Here is a 15,720-nt window from a genome sequence, read left to right as displayed (position 1 = left end):
ACGTGTTATTTTTTTTAATGCGTGTATGAAGGCATCTAATCATGCAAGATCGCGAGCTACTGGCTGAATAAAAGAATCTACAGATTACGTGTTTTCTGGGATGGAAAGAGTATAACGTAATAACAGAACATAATAAAAGGATTGATCACGATCAAATTTTGTTTCCTACTATTAGTAGATTACCAAAAGCTTCAAGTATTTACAAACTTCAAGTATATAGTCATTAAACACAGGTTTCTGATCTAAGCACTTCTCCTAACAAAATCTTATGCTTACCAGAAGAGGTAAGAAATGGGAAAGAAGGAACCTACAAATCAATTCTTCTTAGATGTGTGGACTCCTCAGGGTCATGCAGACCCCCCAAAAAGAAAAAGCTCCATAGATTTCCCATGGATTATTGTGTTCTTAGGCTCTTAGCTTATGCCCTCTTATGGGCCTCATTACGGGCTATTCCAAAAGGAGGCCGAATTATCCATCATCTTTTTAAAATAAAAAAAATATAAAATAAAAAATTATCTATTACTATTCCAAAAGGGGGAATACTTCATCCGTCTTATGATCAATGTTCCGCTTTGGAAATGTGCTGGTCAAAATCTCTTATTTATTCAGCTGCCAAAAAAAAAGTAGAGCATTTATTTTTGAAATGGAGGGATTAATGTGTAATATTTCAATATTTCACTATTTCTCCAAAAAAAAATAAAAATAAGGAGTACTAGTATTTCACTATTTATAAGAGTTGGTCAATTTGGCAAATAGGATAGATAACTTCTCTGTTTCCTATATTGTCTCCATATATCTGTCAAAAAAAAAAAAAATTGTGTCCATATGTTCCTAAATAATACGAGTAAATACTTCCAACACTTGAGTTTGCATGTAGTTTTAGGTAGAATTATGGGTAGTACATACAAATAGATGGGGTAAACTAATTTGCTATAGGTATTAATAGAAGTGCTATTGATTGTTTGTGAGAGAGATAAACAATACTCCGTAAATAATTAATGCAAATAGGGTTATTAGTAGAGGTGTTAAAATCACACCCGATATAATCCGATCCGAAACATACTTGAAAAATATCCGATTTGAATTTTGACTCGTATGGACACAACAAATAATATGACTCAAGTTTAAAAATAGATCCGACCCGATCTCACAAAACCCGACCCGGTTAACCGAATTGACACATCTAGTTATTAGGAGGGAAAATTTTAAAATAATAGTATTCCATGATGAAATAATTAGGGCATGTTCTGATTTACTGAGCTGAAATGAATTGAAGTGAATAGAGCTGAAATGAATTGTTTATGAGAGAAGAAAATTAGAAACTGAATTTAACTGAAATTAAACTGAACAGAACATACTCTTAGTGTTGTAATTATTTACAAAACGGACGAAAGAGACAGGTGCGGTAAGCCTGTAACTATTCAAAAAAAGACCAAAAGGACAAACCAAAATTAAAATGAAAAATACATAAACCAGACTAATAAAGGAAAACTCCATACTTTGTACTCTCTCAATCCCTTATTTTTTAATCTATGGAGTTAAATGAGGTAATGTCACTTTAATTTTTGGTTGAGAAAAAACATGATGAAAGAGAAAAGTGATGAGGTTAATAAGGCGATTGTATTGTGATTCCATATCCAAAAAATTGAATGAGATAAAATTAAAAGGACGGACTAAAAAGGAAATTGGTGAATAAAATAAGGGACGGAAGAAGTTGTATTAAATAATACATCAGAGTAGTTTGTTAATAGATTAGACAAACAAATAACAAATTAATTAATGTGATAACAACTCACCGACTATGTACTATATTGAAGTATTGATGATGATGATGATGATGATGATGATGATGAGATAATGTTATTGAATAATTAGGGTAGGCTCTATTTGTACGGCTAGAGAAGTAAAAATAAAGGAGGTTGATCATTAAATACGTTAAAGAGGAGGAAGTATAAATCAAGGGTTGTGAGACAAATAAAAGTGTCTCACAACTATTAAAATAACATAAAAGTAAAAGGAAGAGAGAGAGAGAGGAGGAGAGAGATAGGAAGAGTGAAAAAGGTGGTGTGGGTCCCATTAAAACTTTTCAGACATGTATCATGTGCAAAAACGGACAAAAATTTTTTGGGACCACTACCACTAAGTTTATATTTTGTTCCACTAAAACTCCAGTGGACCTTTTTGAAGTACCACTGAAACTTTATTTCGTACCACTGAGAATGTATTTTGTACTACTGAGCTCTAATGGTATTATTTGATATCCTAATGAGACATTTGAACCTTTTTTTAAATACCACTGAAATTATATTTTGTACCACTGAGAGTGTATTTTGTACCACTAAATCTAAAATGACAAAATTTAAATCCCGCATAAAATGACCAACTTACCCCTGCGAGACACTTCTAAATCTCTCTCAACCCTCCGTTTATATAACCTCGTTAAAGAGACCCTCACCAACGTGACATGTAATTTCCTTAGCCTACTTTATAATCTTTTTGTATATGTCACTGCTGATGTAACAACGTGTCATCACTAATACAGTAATTTAAAAGCTCATGAATCATGCTTTTAGAGTTTTAATCACCTGCTAATTAATCTCACTCTGGCTAATCTCTCTTCCTTATTTTATGGTAATTGATTATTAGATTGAAGGATTCTGCTTCCATATGTAATATTGATTGATTGTTTTCATCTAACACATGCATCATTCTGTTTTAATCCTTTTTTGGTACTTCAAATAGATGATCCCACATTATAGTTAGTTATAAGTTTGACTATATTTGCAGTATTCATATTCAATACCAATAGGGGCAATATTCAATATTTATGGTACGGAGTAGTATTAAACACATAATCATTAATCACACACAATTTTAGAGCTTACGATTTTTTAGGTTTTCATAGTCACGTACAATTTTTTACGAAATAGCTTATTTTAATGTCAAAGACAAATCTATCTATATTATTATTAAAACTCATGGGATTAACATGCTAACGTCATGTGTACCCTTATTATTATTGGTGCCACATGTGTATCATCCTATGTGTAACACCCTTCTCTCACCACATGAATTGCAATAACGTGTAATTAATTTTAAAACTCTATGATTTATTTACTTCAACAACTATTCATATGTATAACCTTCATATATTTATATACATTTGACATATTTTTTTTATATATATTAGTGAAAGATAATAGTATAAATTATTATATTTTTCACTTACTCAATAATAATTGTTCAACATTAACCCTTTTTATTAATTTTGATAAATTTTACTACGTATAAATTTACGATATAGCGGAGCATCACCAGGGCCAATAACTAGTTATAATTGAAAACCAGACACATCATGTGTACGTTTTTATCGGAATGTTGATAGAATGTACTGTGTATTACCTTCAATAAAGATAATCGTTGATTGGAATGTTAATAGAATGTGTTGTGTACTCCCTTTGATAAACATAATCAAGAACAATGGCTATAATTAGGGTTGTTCATCGGTCTAAGACCGGACCGGACCAAAAATTAGAATTTTAAGAACCGAAGAACGGACCGATTAAGTTGAGACCGAACCGAAAGAATCGGTCCAAAACCCAGATCGGACCACTTTGGACCAATTTAAGAATTTTTTTTTTAAAGAATTCTAAATTTTTAATAAAATTATGGAAAACACGAAAAAAATAAAGGAAAAACTATATTTTAACATCTTTTTTTTTTTTTTGAAATTAAGTATAAAAAAACTTATAAAATTAAAGTTTTCTAAGCTTATTAATGATAATCTTAACTATTATTTAAAGTTTCACGCATATTTTTAATTAAAAAATTGATCCAATCCAAGACCGATTTTTATAGGGTTTTGGAGCGGACCAAAGACCGGAAAAATAAATTTCAAGACCCGAAGACCGGACAGATTAATTCAGTCCAGTCCGAGGTGGTTCGATCCTGACCAATTTATGAACACCCCTAGCTATAATAAGTATTATAAGCTGTGACTGAGTCTGTGAACACTTTCTTCCAACAATCATGAGTAGTTTATGTGCAATTTTGGAAGACAACTAGTTTGTACGTTCTCTTTGTCCAAAAAAAAAAAAAAAAAAACAAAAACTAGTTTGTACGTGTGATAGACTTGGGGTGAAATATGATCAGCAAGTTGAAATGGACCTACTTGTTATGGGAAACCAAATCAAAGTATTAGTCATCGGTCAAATATTGGTGATCCCACTAAACAAAAAAAAATTCTGGATCATCATTATTTTTTTTTTTTTTGGCCATGAATCATCATATTTTTATATACTAATTTCGGTTCGAATTACTCGCAACTTTTACCATTTTGGGTTGGTTCATATTACTTGTAACTTTCCTTTTTCTTTCCTTTTTTAGTATGTTTTTGGATGGTAATTGACCAGTGTACCCTTACTTTTTTTTTAAACAACCTTATTAATTACAAATCTGATTTCATTAGATTAAACCCCAAGCTTAATTAATTAAACCCTATTCCCTTTTATTTTCTCTCTCCTCCTCCAACCCCATTTTCATGGTGGCTTCGTGGTGTTAAGAGCGGCGGGGGTTGCAGATCAGCAACATCGTGGTGGGTTGGTTTCGTTGGTTTGGTGGGTTGGTGGGTCGGCGATGCTGGGTTCGTGGGGTGCTGGGTTCGTGGTTGCAGATCAGCGGCATTGTGGTGCTGGGTTTCGTGGTTGTAGATCGGCGGCCTCGTGGAGCTGGGTTCGTAGGGTGCTGGGTTCGTGGATTTGGTGGGTTGCTGAGGTCGATGGTTAGTGTGTGTAGCTGAGGTCGATGGTTCGTGGGTTCTGAGGTCGGTGGTTCGGTGGGTTGCTGAGGTTAGATCGGTGGGTTTGGTGGGTTGTTGAGGTTAGATCGGTGGTTCGGTGGTTTGCTGAGGTTAGATTGGTGGTTTGCAGGTTAGGTCGGTAGGATAGCTGAGGTCGATGGTCGTGGCTGAGATCGGAGGGTTTGGTGGTCATGGCTAAGATCGGTGGGTTAGGTGGTTGTGGCTGAGATCGAAGGGTTTGGTGGTTGTGACTAAGTTCGGGGGTTGTCGGTGTTGGGTTTATCGGGTTCGGAGGTAGGTGGTGGTGGTGGCCTGGTGGGTGGTTTCTGTACAACTAGGTGGTGCCGGTGGTGGTGGGTTTCTTTTTTAAAATTTGGTTGATTTTTTTTTTTTTTTCTTTTTAATTATTTGAATTAATACTTAAGTGTATACAAAATTTTGCCTTGACCTCCGCAAAGCATCTCAAAGTTGCAAGTAACTTTAAGTGGAGGTAGTATGTAAAAGTGAACAAATAGATATAAAGCTCAGCAAGAACATTAAAAAGGCAAACAAATTTTAATACTCCTACAAAAATGTTCACTTTTACTGTTTTACAATAGATTTAGTTATAATTAATAGTCCACCTTTGAACCAAAATCAAAAGGAAAAGAATATTTGTTTACTTTGGATTTTGATAATCCTTAACCAATTACAAGTATTCAACATCCAAGTAATCAGTGACACTTTATTTTGTTTTGACTATGACTCTAGGCTTTCTCACTTCTCAGCTCCCATGATGAGTTACTGAAGTGCATTCATTCTCATATTGTCAATACCGGAGATAAGGTCATCAATCGTATAGTCGATAATGATTCTTTGTTTGAAAATAATAATCACGTAAATTAATTTATTATATTTGTAAAGATCAATTGAGTTACAAAACTTAGTTAGATTTGAGTAATCAACTAATCAAGTACTTTTATATTACTAAATTTGTTTTACGCTCTTAATTAAGAATTGAGACAATCTAATAGTTATTAATGAACGACAGTGTATTAATTAGTTGTAAAACCACAACCATCGAATCACCTATGTGACCTATCAATATTACGTACCTTCGAACCCTACATCAAAGCCGAGTATTTAATGTCAAATGATGCATTTCCAAGCTCGGGCCGTTGAATCAGTATGCAAGACACTTGATTCCACCGGACAAGAATCAAAGTGACGCATAGTGAGTTTTACTCTAACGACATCATGCACTTACACTACTTTCTAATCCTTTTCCCATTAAATTAAAGGTTGTCTCTCTTTTGGTTGGAATTTGACTAGCACAGCCAAATTCATGCAATCTACTCTGACCAAGTTCACATTAGAATCAATGTTTCCTTTTCAGATACTTCGTGCAAAATTACATTGTCAATTAGTACCCTTTGAAGCCAACTATAAGACAAGTCAAAGAATGCTAAACAATCCCAAGTCTTCTTCATACAAATATGTATGTAGTGTTACTATAATATTGTAGGACCATGGTAGTGTATAGTAGTACGCATTGAGTTAGTAGAAAACTTCCCTCCAATTAAGCTCCATTGCGTAGCATAATATGCGGGTATAAGTCATCCTAAACAGTTATGGTTTTCCCTTTTAGCGTCCTCGAGGAACTCCTAGTTGATCCTGAATCGGATCCTCTATGTCAGCTCCCGGATGGTTTTAATCCAAACTACCCTCCTGATAAGGAAATTTCTAAGATATTTCTACATAAATATCAAAAAATTTGCCTTCAAATCAGAATAAAAGTCTGATTTATGAGAGTGTTTTACCGTTGCTCCTACCGCCTCGGAGTGTATTAAATAAGCCTTATGAAATATGGAGTATGATACTACAAAAAGTCGGAGGAGAAAAAGTCGGTGAAAAAAAGTACTAAAAATCAATCCTGTTTATACATACGATTTCATGTATACAATATACAATAAGGCATTTTTGGCCTAAACTCCTGTATGTCATTTCTGTGTACAACTCCTATATAAACAAACCAACCATGTTGAATACAAAATAAACAAATGAATCTTGATCTTTTTTTTTGTCAGTAAAAACTAATACTACTAATTTCCTCTTAGTAAAAATTTCCTCTGACCCCACTAAAAAACTAAGAGGTAAAATATACTGTATAATCTTTCAGCAATGCAACGACTCAAAAAGCACGTCTTCTTTTGGTTCCTCCTTGGCTCTAGCAGTAGTAGTAGTTGTTGCTGTTGTAGTATTACCAGAAAACATGTTGTTGTCTGAGTATTGAGGTTGATTTAAGTACCCTGAGAACCCAAAATTCCTAGTGTTTTGCAGCACCTGTAATGTAAAGGGAGATAATGGTCCAGCACCTTCGAAAGATGAGGGTATTACTTGTTGATTAGTCTGGTAAGAGTGGCTGTCGCCTGCATTCGAACTCATATAGTTCACAGCAGATGGCCTTATAGCCATAGCGGGCACTGCACCATTGTTAGGAGGCGCGACTGCCCTGCTCATTCCACTGCCACGAGCAGCAGGAACGTCATGGTTGTGCTTTCCTTCATAGGTTGTGATCACTGCCCTCAGATCATGAGCTGCCCGTTCCACGTGTTTCCTCACCGGGCAATTGGGGTGAGTGCACTTGTAGTAGCTCCTGTAATCAATTTGGCATCATAAGTCAGATAATGTGACAGCAAGTATCTTGAAAAGTGGAGTAACTATTAAGTATGAACTGAACTTCAACTAATTGAATTAGGCCTAATAAAGATAGAATCAAAATGACAATAGTGGTTACCAACCAAACACTAATCAAAGATCCCGGATTATATCAAATTTATGATACTTATAATTAGCAAAGTAATGAAATAAAAGCCATTCCATCATAATTATTCATCAATATGGAAATTTTTTATTGCCTATACCCAAAATGCATCAAAAAGGCAGACAAATTTCAATACAAAAATGTTCACTTTAAATATACTAAAACTAACCAAAATCCAATACAACTTTTTGAAACAAAAACAAATGAATGGTATTAAAAAGGGAAAGACTATGAATTTACCTTGGATTTGGATTTCCCTTGACAACTTTCTGACCATATTTCCTCCACCTATATCCATCATCCAAGATATCAATATCACTTGTTGTTTGAACTACTACTCTTGGCTCTCTCACTGCTCTACTCCCTGGTGCTGCTGACATACATTCATTCTCCACTTCCCCTCTCCTAATTTCACATAAACAAATCAAATAATTAGCATTTGTCGTAGACGGGATTAATCCCAAGACTTTAACCAACTAAGTTAGTTGAAATTACATAAAAGTAAAATAACTTGAAATCATGAAAAGTAGGTTAAAAGGTATACCATCTTTTAGCCTCAGGCTGATCAACATCATCAAGATCAGTCCCAGCTGATCTACTCCTCTGTGAACCCACCTCGTCATCAGCCATCGAAATCGACGAATCCTCCGGTGTAGCAACGGAATCCATCTGTCCCGATGATGATTTCTGTGGACCCAGTGAATGATCATGGTAATCATTGGATGATTGAGGAACAGAACCCTGCTGAAAAGCTGCAGAAACAGCAGAAGCAGAGGATCTTCTGGTATTAACAGGCTTAGGATGATTATGAGTACCCTTATAAACAATCTCAGTAATTTGACCATCAATTCCTCTTTCAATCTTCTTCTTCATTGGACAATTTGGGAATGTACACTTGTAATAACTCCTTGGATTTTCACTCCCTTTTACCTGTTTTTGCCCATATTTCCTCCAATTATACCCATCTTCTGATTTTCTTTGTTCTCTTATATATTGAGCTGGTCGGAATGATGGATTTTGTTCACCTTCATATTGCACAACGTTTCCCTGATTGTAACTCTCACTAGGATACTCCGATTTCACCATAGTTGTAATCGAATTCGACGATTGCTCATTGTTTTGCTTGTTTTGATCTCCAAAATTCCATGATTGTTGTTGTGATAGTGGTGGTGGTTGTTGGTTTTCCCTTCCTCTTATAGCCTGTTCCTGAAAAAAAGTAAACAGCAAAGCTTTTATCAACAACAACGCGTTTTAAAACTGAAAAAATGCTAAACGTAACCCCTTTAAAAAACAACAAATACTTGATACATATCCCAAAAACGACACTCGATATAATAAACATTTAATTATACTGATCAACGCGTGATTGAAAATGGAACAAAAAAAAAAAAAAAAAAAAAAAAAACTTACATTAATAAACGAAGGCATTGAAGATTGAAACATAGTAGATGAAACGTCATCAATAGGCTTCATTTGGGTTTGAAATGTAAAATCTGAATAATTGTTGTTCACATCTTCCTGTTTGTTGTTGTTGTTGTTGTTAACGTTGCTGCAATAAGATTTCCAGTTGGCAGCAAAAGCGCCAGTTGTTGGAGATGGTAACACCTGCAAAATATAACAAACCCAAAACAAAAATTAATCATCTAATCACAATTAATTCTTAAAACTATTAATGGGTTTTGTTTATTAATTTGTAATAACAAAAACTTACATTAGAAGAAGAGAGAAGAACAGGGGAGTCTAAGAGATCAGTAGGACTCAAACCAGGAGGAATAGCAAAGTAAGAAGAAGGTGAAATGGGAGGAGGTGAGATGGGTATCGAAGGAGGAGGTAACGACTTGAATTTGGGAATACCCGACCCGGTTCGATCAGAGATGCGATCGGATAAGCTCCGATTGGCGGCGGAGAGGGTGGAGTTGTCGGCAGCGGCGGCGGCGGCGCCGGAGTTGAGGAGGTCGGTGAAAGAGGACATGAAATTGTAACTGTTGTTGTGATTGTTGGTGTCAAAGGTGGCATTAGAGAAGCCCATAGCCCATGTAATGAAAGAGAGAGAAAGTTAAGTGAGAAGGATGGGATGATGAGTTGGGTAAGAGAGAGAAAATTGTGATAAGGTAGAAAGGGAGAGACTTTTATAGGGTTCAATGAAATAACAAAATGGGCTGGTGAGTCTTGTGAGATTTTATGCTGTGATTTTTTCTTTTTTTTTTTTTTTTTTTTTCGACATGAGTATTTAGTATTGCGATATAAAGTTTACACGGAGTAACTGAATTATACTTATTTGTGTCACTAAAATGGTAAATAAAAATCAATAGGATACTTTCCCACAAAAAAAAAAAAAAAATCATAATAATAATAATAAATCATAAGGATAACTTGATAAGTATCCAAGAAATATACTCCGTATTACGAAGTACAAAATTAATGGATTGGGAGTATTGATTATAATAATTATAAAAAATTAAATAAAAATTGAGTAAAAATTCATGTTATATTTATCTTATGGTAAGAAAATTGAGATTTGTTGTTAAACTTGACTCAAAAATAATGTGAACTCAAAAATAATGTGACTCAAAAAATAGGTTGGTGGTTTAATCCTTTTTTTTTTTTATTTAATTATGTAGAATATTCAAAATGAGAAATAAGTATTTTAATCAAGGAAAAAAATGTATTGTAATCAATCAATCAATCAATCAATCAATCAAAGCCTTAATCCCAAAAGTGGGGTCGGCTAACATGAACCAAATTTGATTATTCCGTGTAGTCATCAACATAAATCTTTCTCCTCCATCCCTTACGATCCAAAACTTCATCCTCACGTAAATCCATGCACTTCATATCCTTCCTCACTCCTTCCAACCAAGTCATCTTTGAGGATTTAGGTAAGCGGTACAATAATGAATATAAGTAAAACAACAAATCTTAATTTGAGGATTTAGGTAAGTACTCCGTACTACATAATAATAATGTGAACTCACACAAAGTAGTTAATACAGGTGCACCTTTTTATATGTTAAACTCCGATTAATTGAATTAAACATAAAAGACTCCGTAGATTATAATCTCAATTAATGTTGAAGTATCGATACTTGTGTTAAAGTCTTGAAATTCATGTGGATGCCAAAACAACTTACAGAGTACAAAAATTTAAATTTTTTTCTATTTATTAATTATAATATCTACTCTATATCAAATATACATACGTAGTATAAAGAGTTTGAATAATTTAGGCTAGTAATGGTAAAAGATGAAATTTTATAAAGAAAAATTACGAGTAATAAAGCTTAATTAGACTACCCAAATGAACAGTAAAAGACGATATTTGGTAGGCATAAGATAATATATTTGATAATAAAATAAAAAAGGGTAGTGTAAAAGGGTCACGTAACGCGCAAGGAAAAGGCTATAAGAAGGGTTGGCATCTTCTAAGAAGGTGATGACTGATGAGGCATTTGACCGTGGAATTCCACGGCAATAACACTTAAAAATGAAAACAAAAAAAAAAATAAAGGAAAATAAAAAAAGATGAAAGAGACTAAACTGGTCAAAACATGTGGGTTTGACTGGATTGCTGATTAGGATACAAATACAATCACAAAGCAGACGCTAGAGGCGGCTCACTAAGATATGAATACAATTATACCACAACACAAAAAGAGAGACAAATTAATGGCTAACGCCCCATAATTTCTGGGTGGGTCCCTTTTTCATATGTATCACGACTGTGGCTTCTTCCTATTGGCTATCCCACAACCTCTCTTCTTTTTTCTCCCAAATTTCCATCTGTATAACTGTTTTACTTTTCTTTTTCTTCCTTCTCTTATCCCTCATTGTACTTTCCATTTTTAGAGGATTGGCCATCTTAGATCCTAATATACCATGTAGGTATAAGGTATTATTACATCATCCGTGACGGTTGAAATACAATCAAGATCTTTCTCCTTAGTCCTTACCTTAAAAAAAAAAAAAAAACTCTTAATGTATGTATGTTCCCATGGCCTAGTGGCGCCCGTATTACCCATGCTAATTACTTTTATATCACACTCGGATGTAAGTAAGAGCAGATCTTAGTTCAAGAAGTTAGAATAAGAAGAGGAGAGATTGGAGGGGAGGGGGAGAGGGATACCAGGGATTCAACAAGAAAGTGCAAAGTAATATTACGCGGTATTTAATACAAAGTACAATAATTTGGAAAGCTATTATAGTACGAAAGTGTGAACATATCATAAATTGATGGACCAATTCTGTATGAAATATTGTCAACCTCATTTGGTTGGTTGACACCAATACAACCATATTTAATTTATAAATTATCTACACTTAAAAAAATAACAATATCACGTAGTTGACAACGTACTATAATTATTTTAATTAATTAACATACTTCTGTTAAATTAAGTCCTTATCAGTATGCCTCATTATTGCCGATTTTATGAGGTTTCTTTCTGGAAAAAAAAAAAAAAAAACTAACAACAGACTAGGGGAGAAACAGGAAAAAGATTCAAAAACTAAATATGGTTACAATAAATTAGTACTCGTAGCCGTCGTATATGTTTTCATCTTCCAGGTCCAAATGGAGTGTCAAATGGGTCAGGAGTGTCTATTACTCTGTAGGTTCCAGTTCAATAAATCTGTGTCAACCTGCCCAAGTCATAAAAGAATTTTCTCAATCATTTGTCAACTATATAACTTAGTCATCTAAGATAAGTCAATAACTTCAGATATTCTCAGTCATTTGTTAACAGATTTATTAAGCATGAGACAACAGACAAGAGAGGATTTGGTTTGAAATTAAACAAGAGGACAACTGAGAAGATTGATCACCTGAGGTTGAAAGGCTTTGTCTCTCCAGTGAAATACACAACCACGGCTCTCCATGTGATCAAGAAGGATTTGAGGAAGCAGAGCTTTAAAGGATTCGTGGATTTTCGCTTTCTTTAATCCCCTGCATGCCAGCAAGGCTGCTGCTAGCCCATTTGGGCTCAATCCAGCCAGATGAAATATCGTCATGTTCTGCAATGGGCTTCTGCTCGCTAATGCTAACAGTCCAGCATCTGTAACTGAGCAATATGACAGATTTATCTGCCAACATTGATAACAAAAGTCCGTCAGAGTTGTGAATTTTGGATAATGAGCTAAATACAATCATGGATTTGATTTTAATACCTGTTTGAGGTTCAAAGAATGACGAGCCAAAGGAATCATTCCGGAATTGTCAATTCTGAAACACTTCTTTATGTCTAGGACAGCAAGTTGCCCGCATCCAGCAGCAATGGCTGCCAGACCTTTTGATGTGATACGAGAGCACCCTCTAGCTTCCAACACTTTTAATCTCGAACAATTTGATAACATTATCAGAGAGACATCCGTAACTTGATCACAATATGCTATGTTGATCAGCTCAAGAATAGGGCAGCCTTCAGCTACTGATGCTATGCCTTTATCAGATATTCTTACGGCTCTGGTAGCAAACAAAGGGCTTAATTACTAATAATATTGGAATTTGGAAGCATTCAATGTAATTGGAGTTTGCAGCTCGATTTTTTTAGTAATGGAAACTCTAGCCAAATGTTTTAATGATACTGCCAAGCTAATAACTCAAGCAATCTATCTAATTTACCTGTATAAATCAATCTCTTTTAGCTTAGAGCAATAAGTCCCGACTTGAATCAGCCCTTCATCAGTAATGCCAAGACAGATCCCTAACTTCAGGCAGGAAAGCCTAGAACATCTAGAAATAGATTTTAGACCTGCAATAGGAGTGGTCATAACCTTGTTACTAAAGAGTAACAAGAAAAAAAGGGATATAAAGATGGATTGTAGAAGCGAACCTTCATCATCTATATTATTGTCTGTTGCATCCAATTCCTCTAAGGCTCGACAACGCTGTCCAATCAATACAAAAGCATCTGCAGAGATATGAGAGCAAGCCTCCATTTTAAGTGTAGTGAGAGCAGTACATGACCTTGTGATACAGTCAATTGACACAACTGATATCTTGCGGCAGCATGTGATGTCTAATTTTCTCAATTCTGTATGCTTCCTGACTATACAGGCAATTCCTTCATCAGTTACACCTGAGCATTTACTCAGGCTCAGCTCTCTGAGAGAACCAGACCAATTTCCTATCATCCTCAACGCAGAGCAAGTGACTGGGGAACCATCTAACTTCAGACACTGCAACATTGAGAGATTCTGAAGACATTTTGCTACGTCAAGAGTAACCTGAAATCGAGAAAAAATATAAATCAACCATACTATTTCATATCGTTTTAGATAACTTGTAAAAATGTGGGAAAAGAGCGTAGATATCTTGGTACTTACAGCTGAGCCATATGCCAATACGATCTCTCTCAGGGATCCAGCACCTCTAGTCAAATTGGCTAAACCAGTGTGACTGATGTTCTGACGGTTGGATAAATCAAGTGTCTATTGAGTGATAAGATGGATAAAGAGCATAATAGAGGGTTAAAAGTCAGAAACTAGACGAACATGTAGGTAGGTATCAAGTAAGGAAATAATCTGGATCACAAGAAATTGCTGACCTTCAACATAGTGTGACCTTTGTCAAGTAAACCAAGTCCGTCATCATCAATGCCAAGACATCCCACTAACACTAGATCTGCCAGAGAAGATAGCTGCAATATAGGCTTAAGGCTTTTCTCTGTAATCTGTTATACATGTAAACAAGGATAAGTATCTTTCAAGTACATGATTATTTATTGTACTAAAAGTGTTCCTAAATAAGAATCATTACATACATAGCATAATCATAAACAATAACGTCTATATAAACATGCAGAAGCCCAAACATTATAATGCAAAAAATTATGACTAATCATCAAGATTATCACTTAATCAACCAAAATCATATACTCCTTAAAAATACTGTAGTTTTTGTCCACTTAACCAACTTTTTCATCCCACACAACTCTGAATTTCCAATTTAACACTCCCACAGTCCCATTTTGACCTTCTTACACAAATCCAAAACTATGCAAATAAATTCACTCCATAATCTATAGATAAAATAACGAAAGTCCTTGACACTCTAGTGGGATCCTATTGGTACTAACTCGTACGTTGTTGGTAGTCTTGGTACCAAACTGTCCACTAAAGTTATCAAAGACTTGCGTTACTGGAGGCTAACCAAAACTCTTACATACACGGAAAAACATAGTCACGTGACACGGTAACGTATTAAAATCAGTTCAATGTACATATTCGAAAACCGAACACTTAAAATGGCAAACACGAAGATAAAAATATAGGAGAAAAGCAAATACCGGAACATAAGAAAGATCCAAAGAGCAAAGGTCCTTGCATTTAAGGGCAAGAAGACCAACCCCTAAATCAGTAACCCTTAAACACCATTTCAAACTAACCCTCTTCAATTTCTTACACCCAACAGCAATACACCCAATACCCATATCCGAAACCCGTTTACATCTCACCATTATCAACCTCTCCAAGTTTTGTGCCCCAGCAATGGCGGCAGCAGCAGAATCACTAAGCTCCGTACCATTACTAAGATCCAACTCCACCAAATTCGGGCATTTTGATACCAGATCCGAAACCCCTGACCCGGTTACAAACCTACACAAAGTAAGCTTAATGGACCGCAAAACGGGTCCCAAAGACGACGTCGTTTGGAGCTGGGTATCAGTGATTCGAGGACAGAGAGAGAGGTCCAGGTGAGAGAGAAACGGGTAACGACGAAGGACGCAAGGGAGGAATTCGGGTCGGAGGAGTTTAGCGGATCTTCGGTGTTGGGATTCGGCGGAGTGAAATGATTTTGAGGAGAGAGAAAATGATTTAACAGCGAGGTGGTCGTCAATGGAGAGATGATCGAGGATTATGAAGAGGAGTTCTTCGTTGAGGAGGTCGAAGGGGTTGTTGTTGTTGTTATCATGCTTCATTGATTTCGCCATTGAAGGATTGGAGGAGAGAGAAAATGGAGGAAAGTACAAGAAGAAGTACAGCAGTTGATAATTGTAGAAGAAAAATGGTTGAAAATTTTATGGAGGAGGATAATATTACTTGTTGGGAAGAAGGTGGTAAGTGGGAGAGGGTCTGATATCATCTGGGGCAGACCATATTTGAGGAAGTTAAAGTACTACCA

General features: G+C 35.3%; 2 protein-coding genes across 2 annotated transcripts; both read right to left on the bottom strand.

The window, feature by feature from the left end:
• Nucleotides 1-6,695: 6,695 nt before the first annotated feature.
• Nucleotides 6,696-9,733, bottom strand: LOC145569964 (WRKY transcription factor WRKY24-like). The gene is made up of 5 exons (XM_081628935.1): nt 9,313-9,733; nt 9,012-9,206; nt 8,146-8,807; nt 7,842-8,006; nt 6,696-7,433 (listed from the first exon to the last, which is right to left on the bottom strand). Exons 1-5 carry the CDS (start codon nt 9,628-9,630, stop codon nt 6,953-6,955), a joined length of 1,821 nt encoding a protein of 606 aa, XP_081485061.1. The 5' UTR covers nt 9,631-9,733; the 3' UTR covers nt 6,696-6,952.
• Nucleotides 9,734-11,798: 2,065 nt separating this feature from the next.
• On the bottom strand, nt 11,799-15,529 carry LOC145571517 (F-box/LRR-repeat protein 3-like). Its single transcript, XM_081630551.1, has 8 exons — nt 14,885-15,529; nt 14,144-14,269; nt 13,923-14,027; nt 13,430-13,823; nt 13,219-13,348; nt 12,765-13,059; nt 12,423-12,680; nt 11,799-12,239 (listed from the first exon to the last, which is right to left on the bottom strand). Exons 1-8 carry the CDS (start codon nt 15,527-15,529, stop codon nt 12,189-12,191), a joined length of 2,004 nt encoding a protein of 667 aa, XP_081486677.1. The 3' UTR covers nt 11,799-12,188.
• Nucleotides 15,530-15,720: the final 191 nt, after the last annotated feature.

This window comes from Chenopodium album, chromosome 12 (genome assembly GCF_948465745.1).
Source record: "Chenopodium album chromosome 12, dcCheAlbu1.1, whole genome shotgun sequence".
NCBI lineage: Eukaryota > Viridiplantae > Streptophyta > Magnoliopsida > Caryophyllales > Amaranthaceae > Chenopodium > Chenopodium album.
This window is presented reverse-complemented; position numbering and strand designations above follow the sequence as displayed.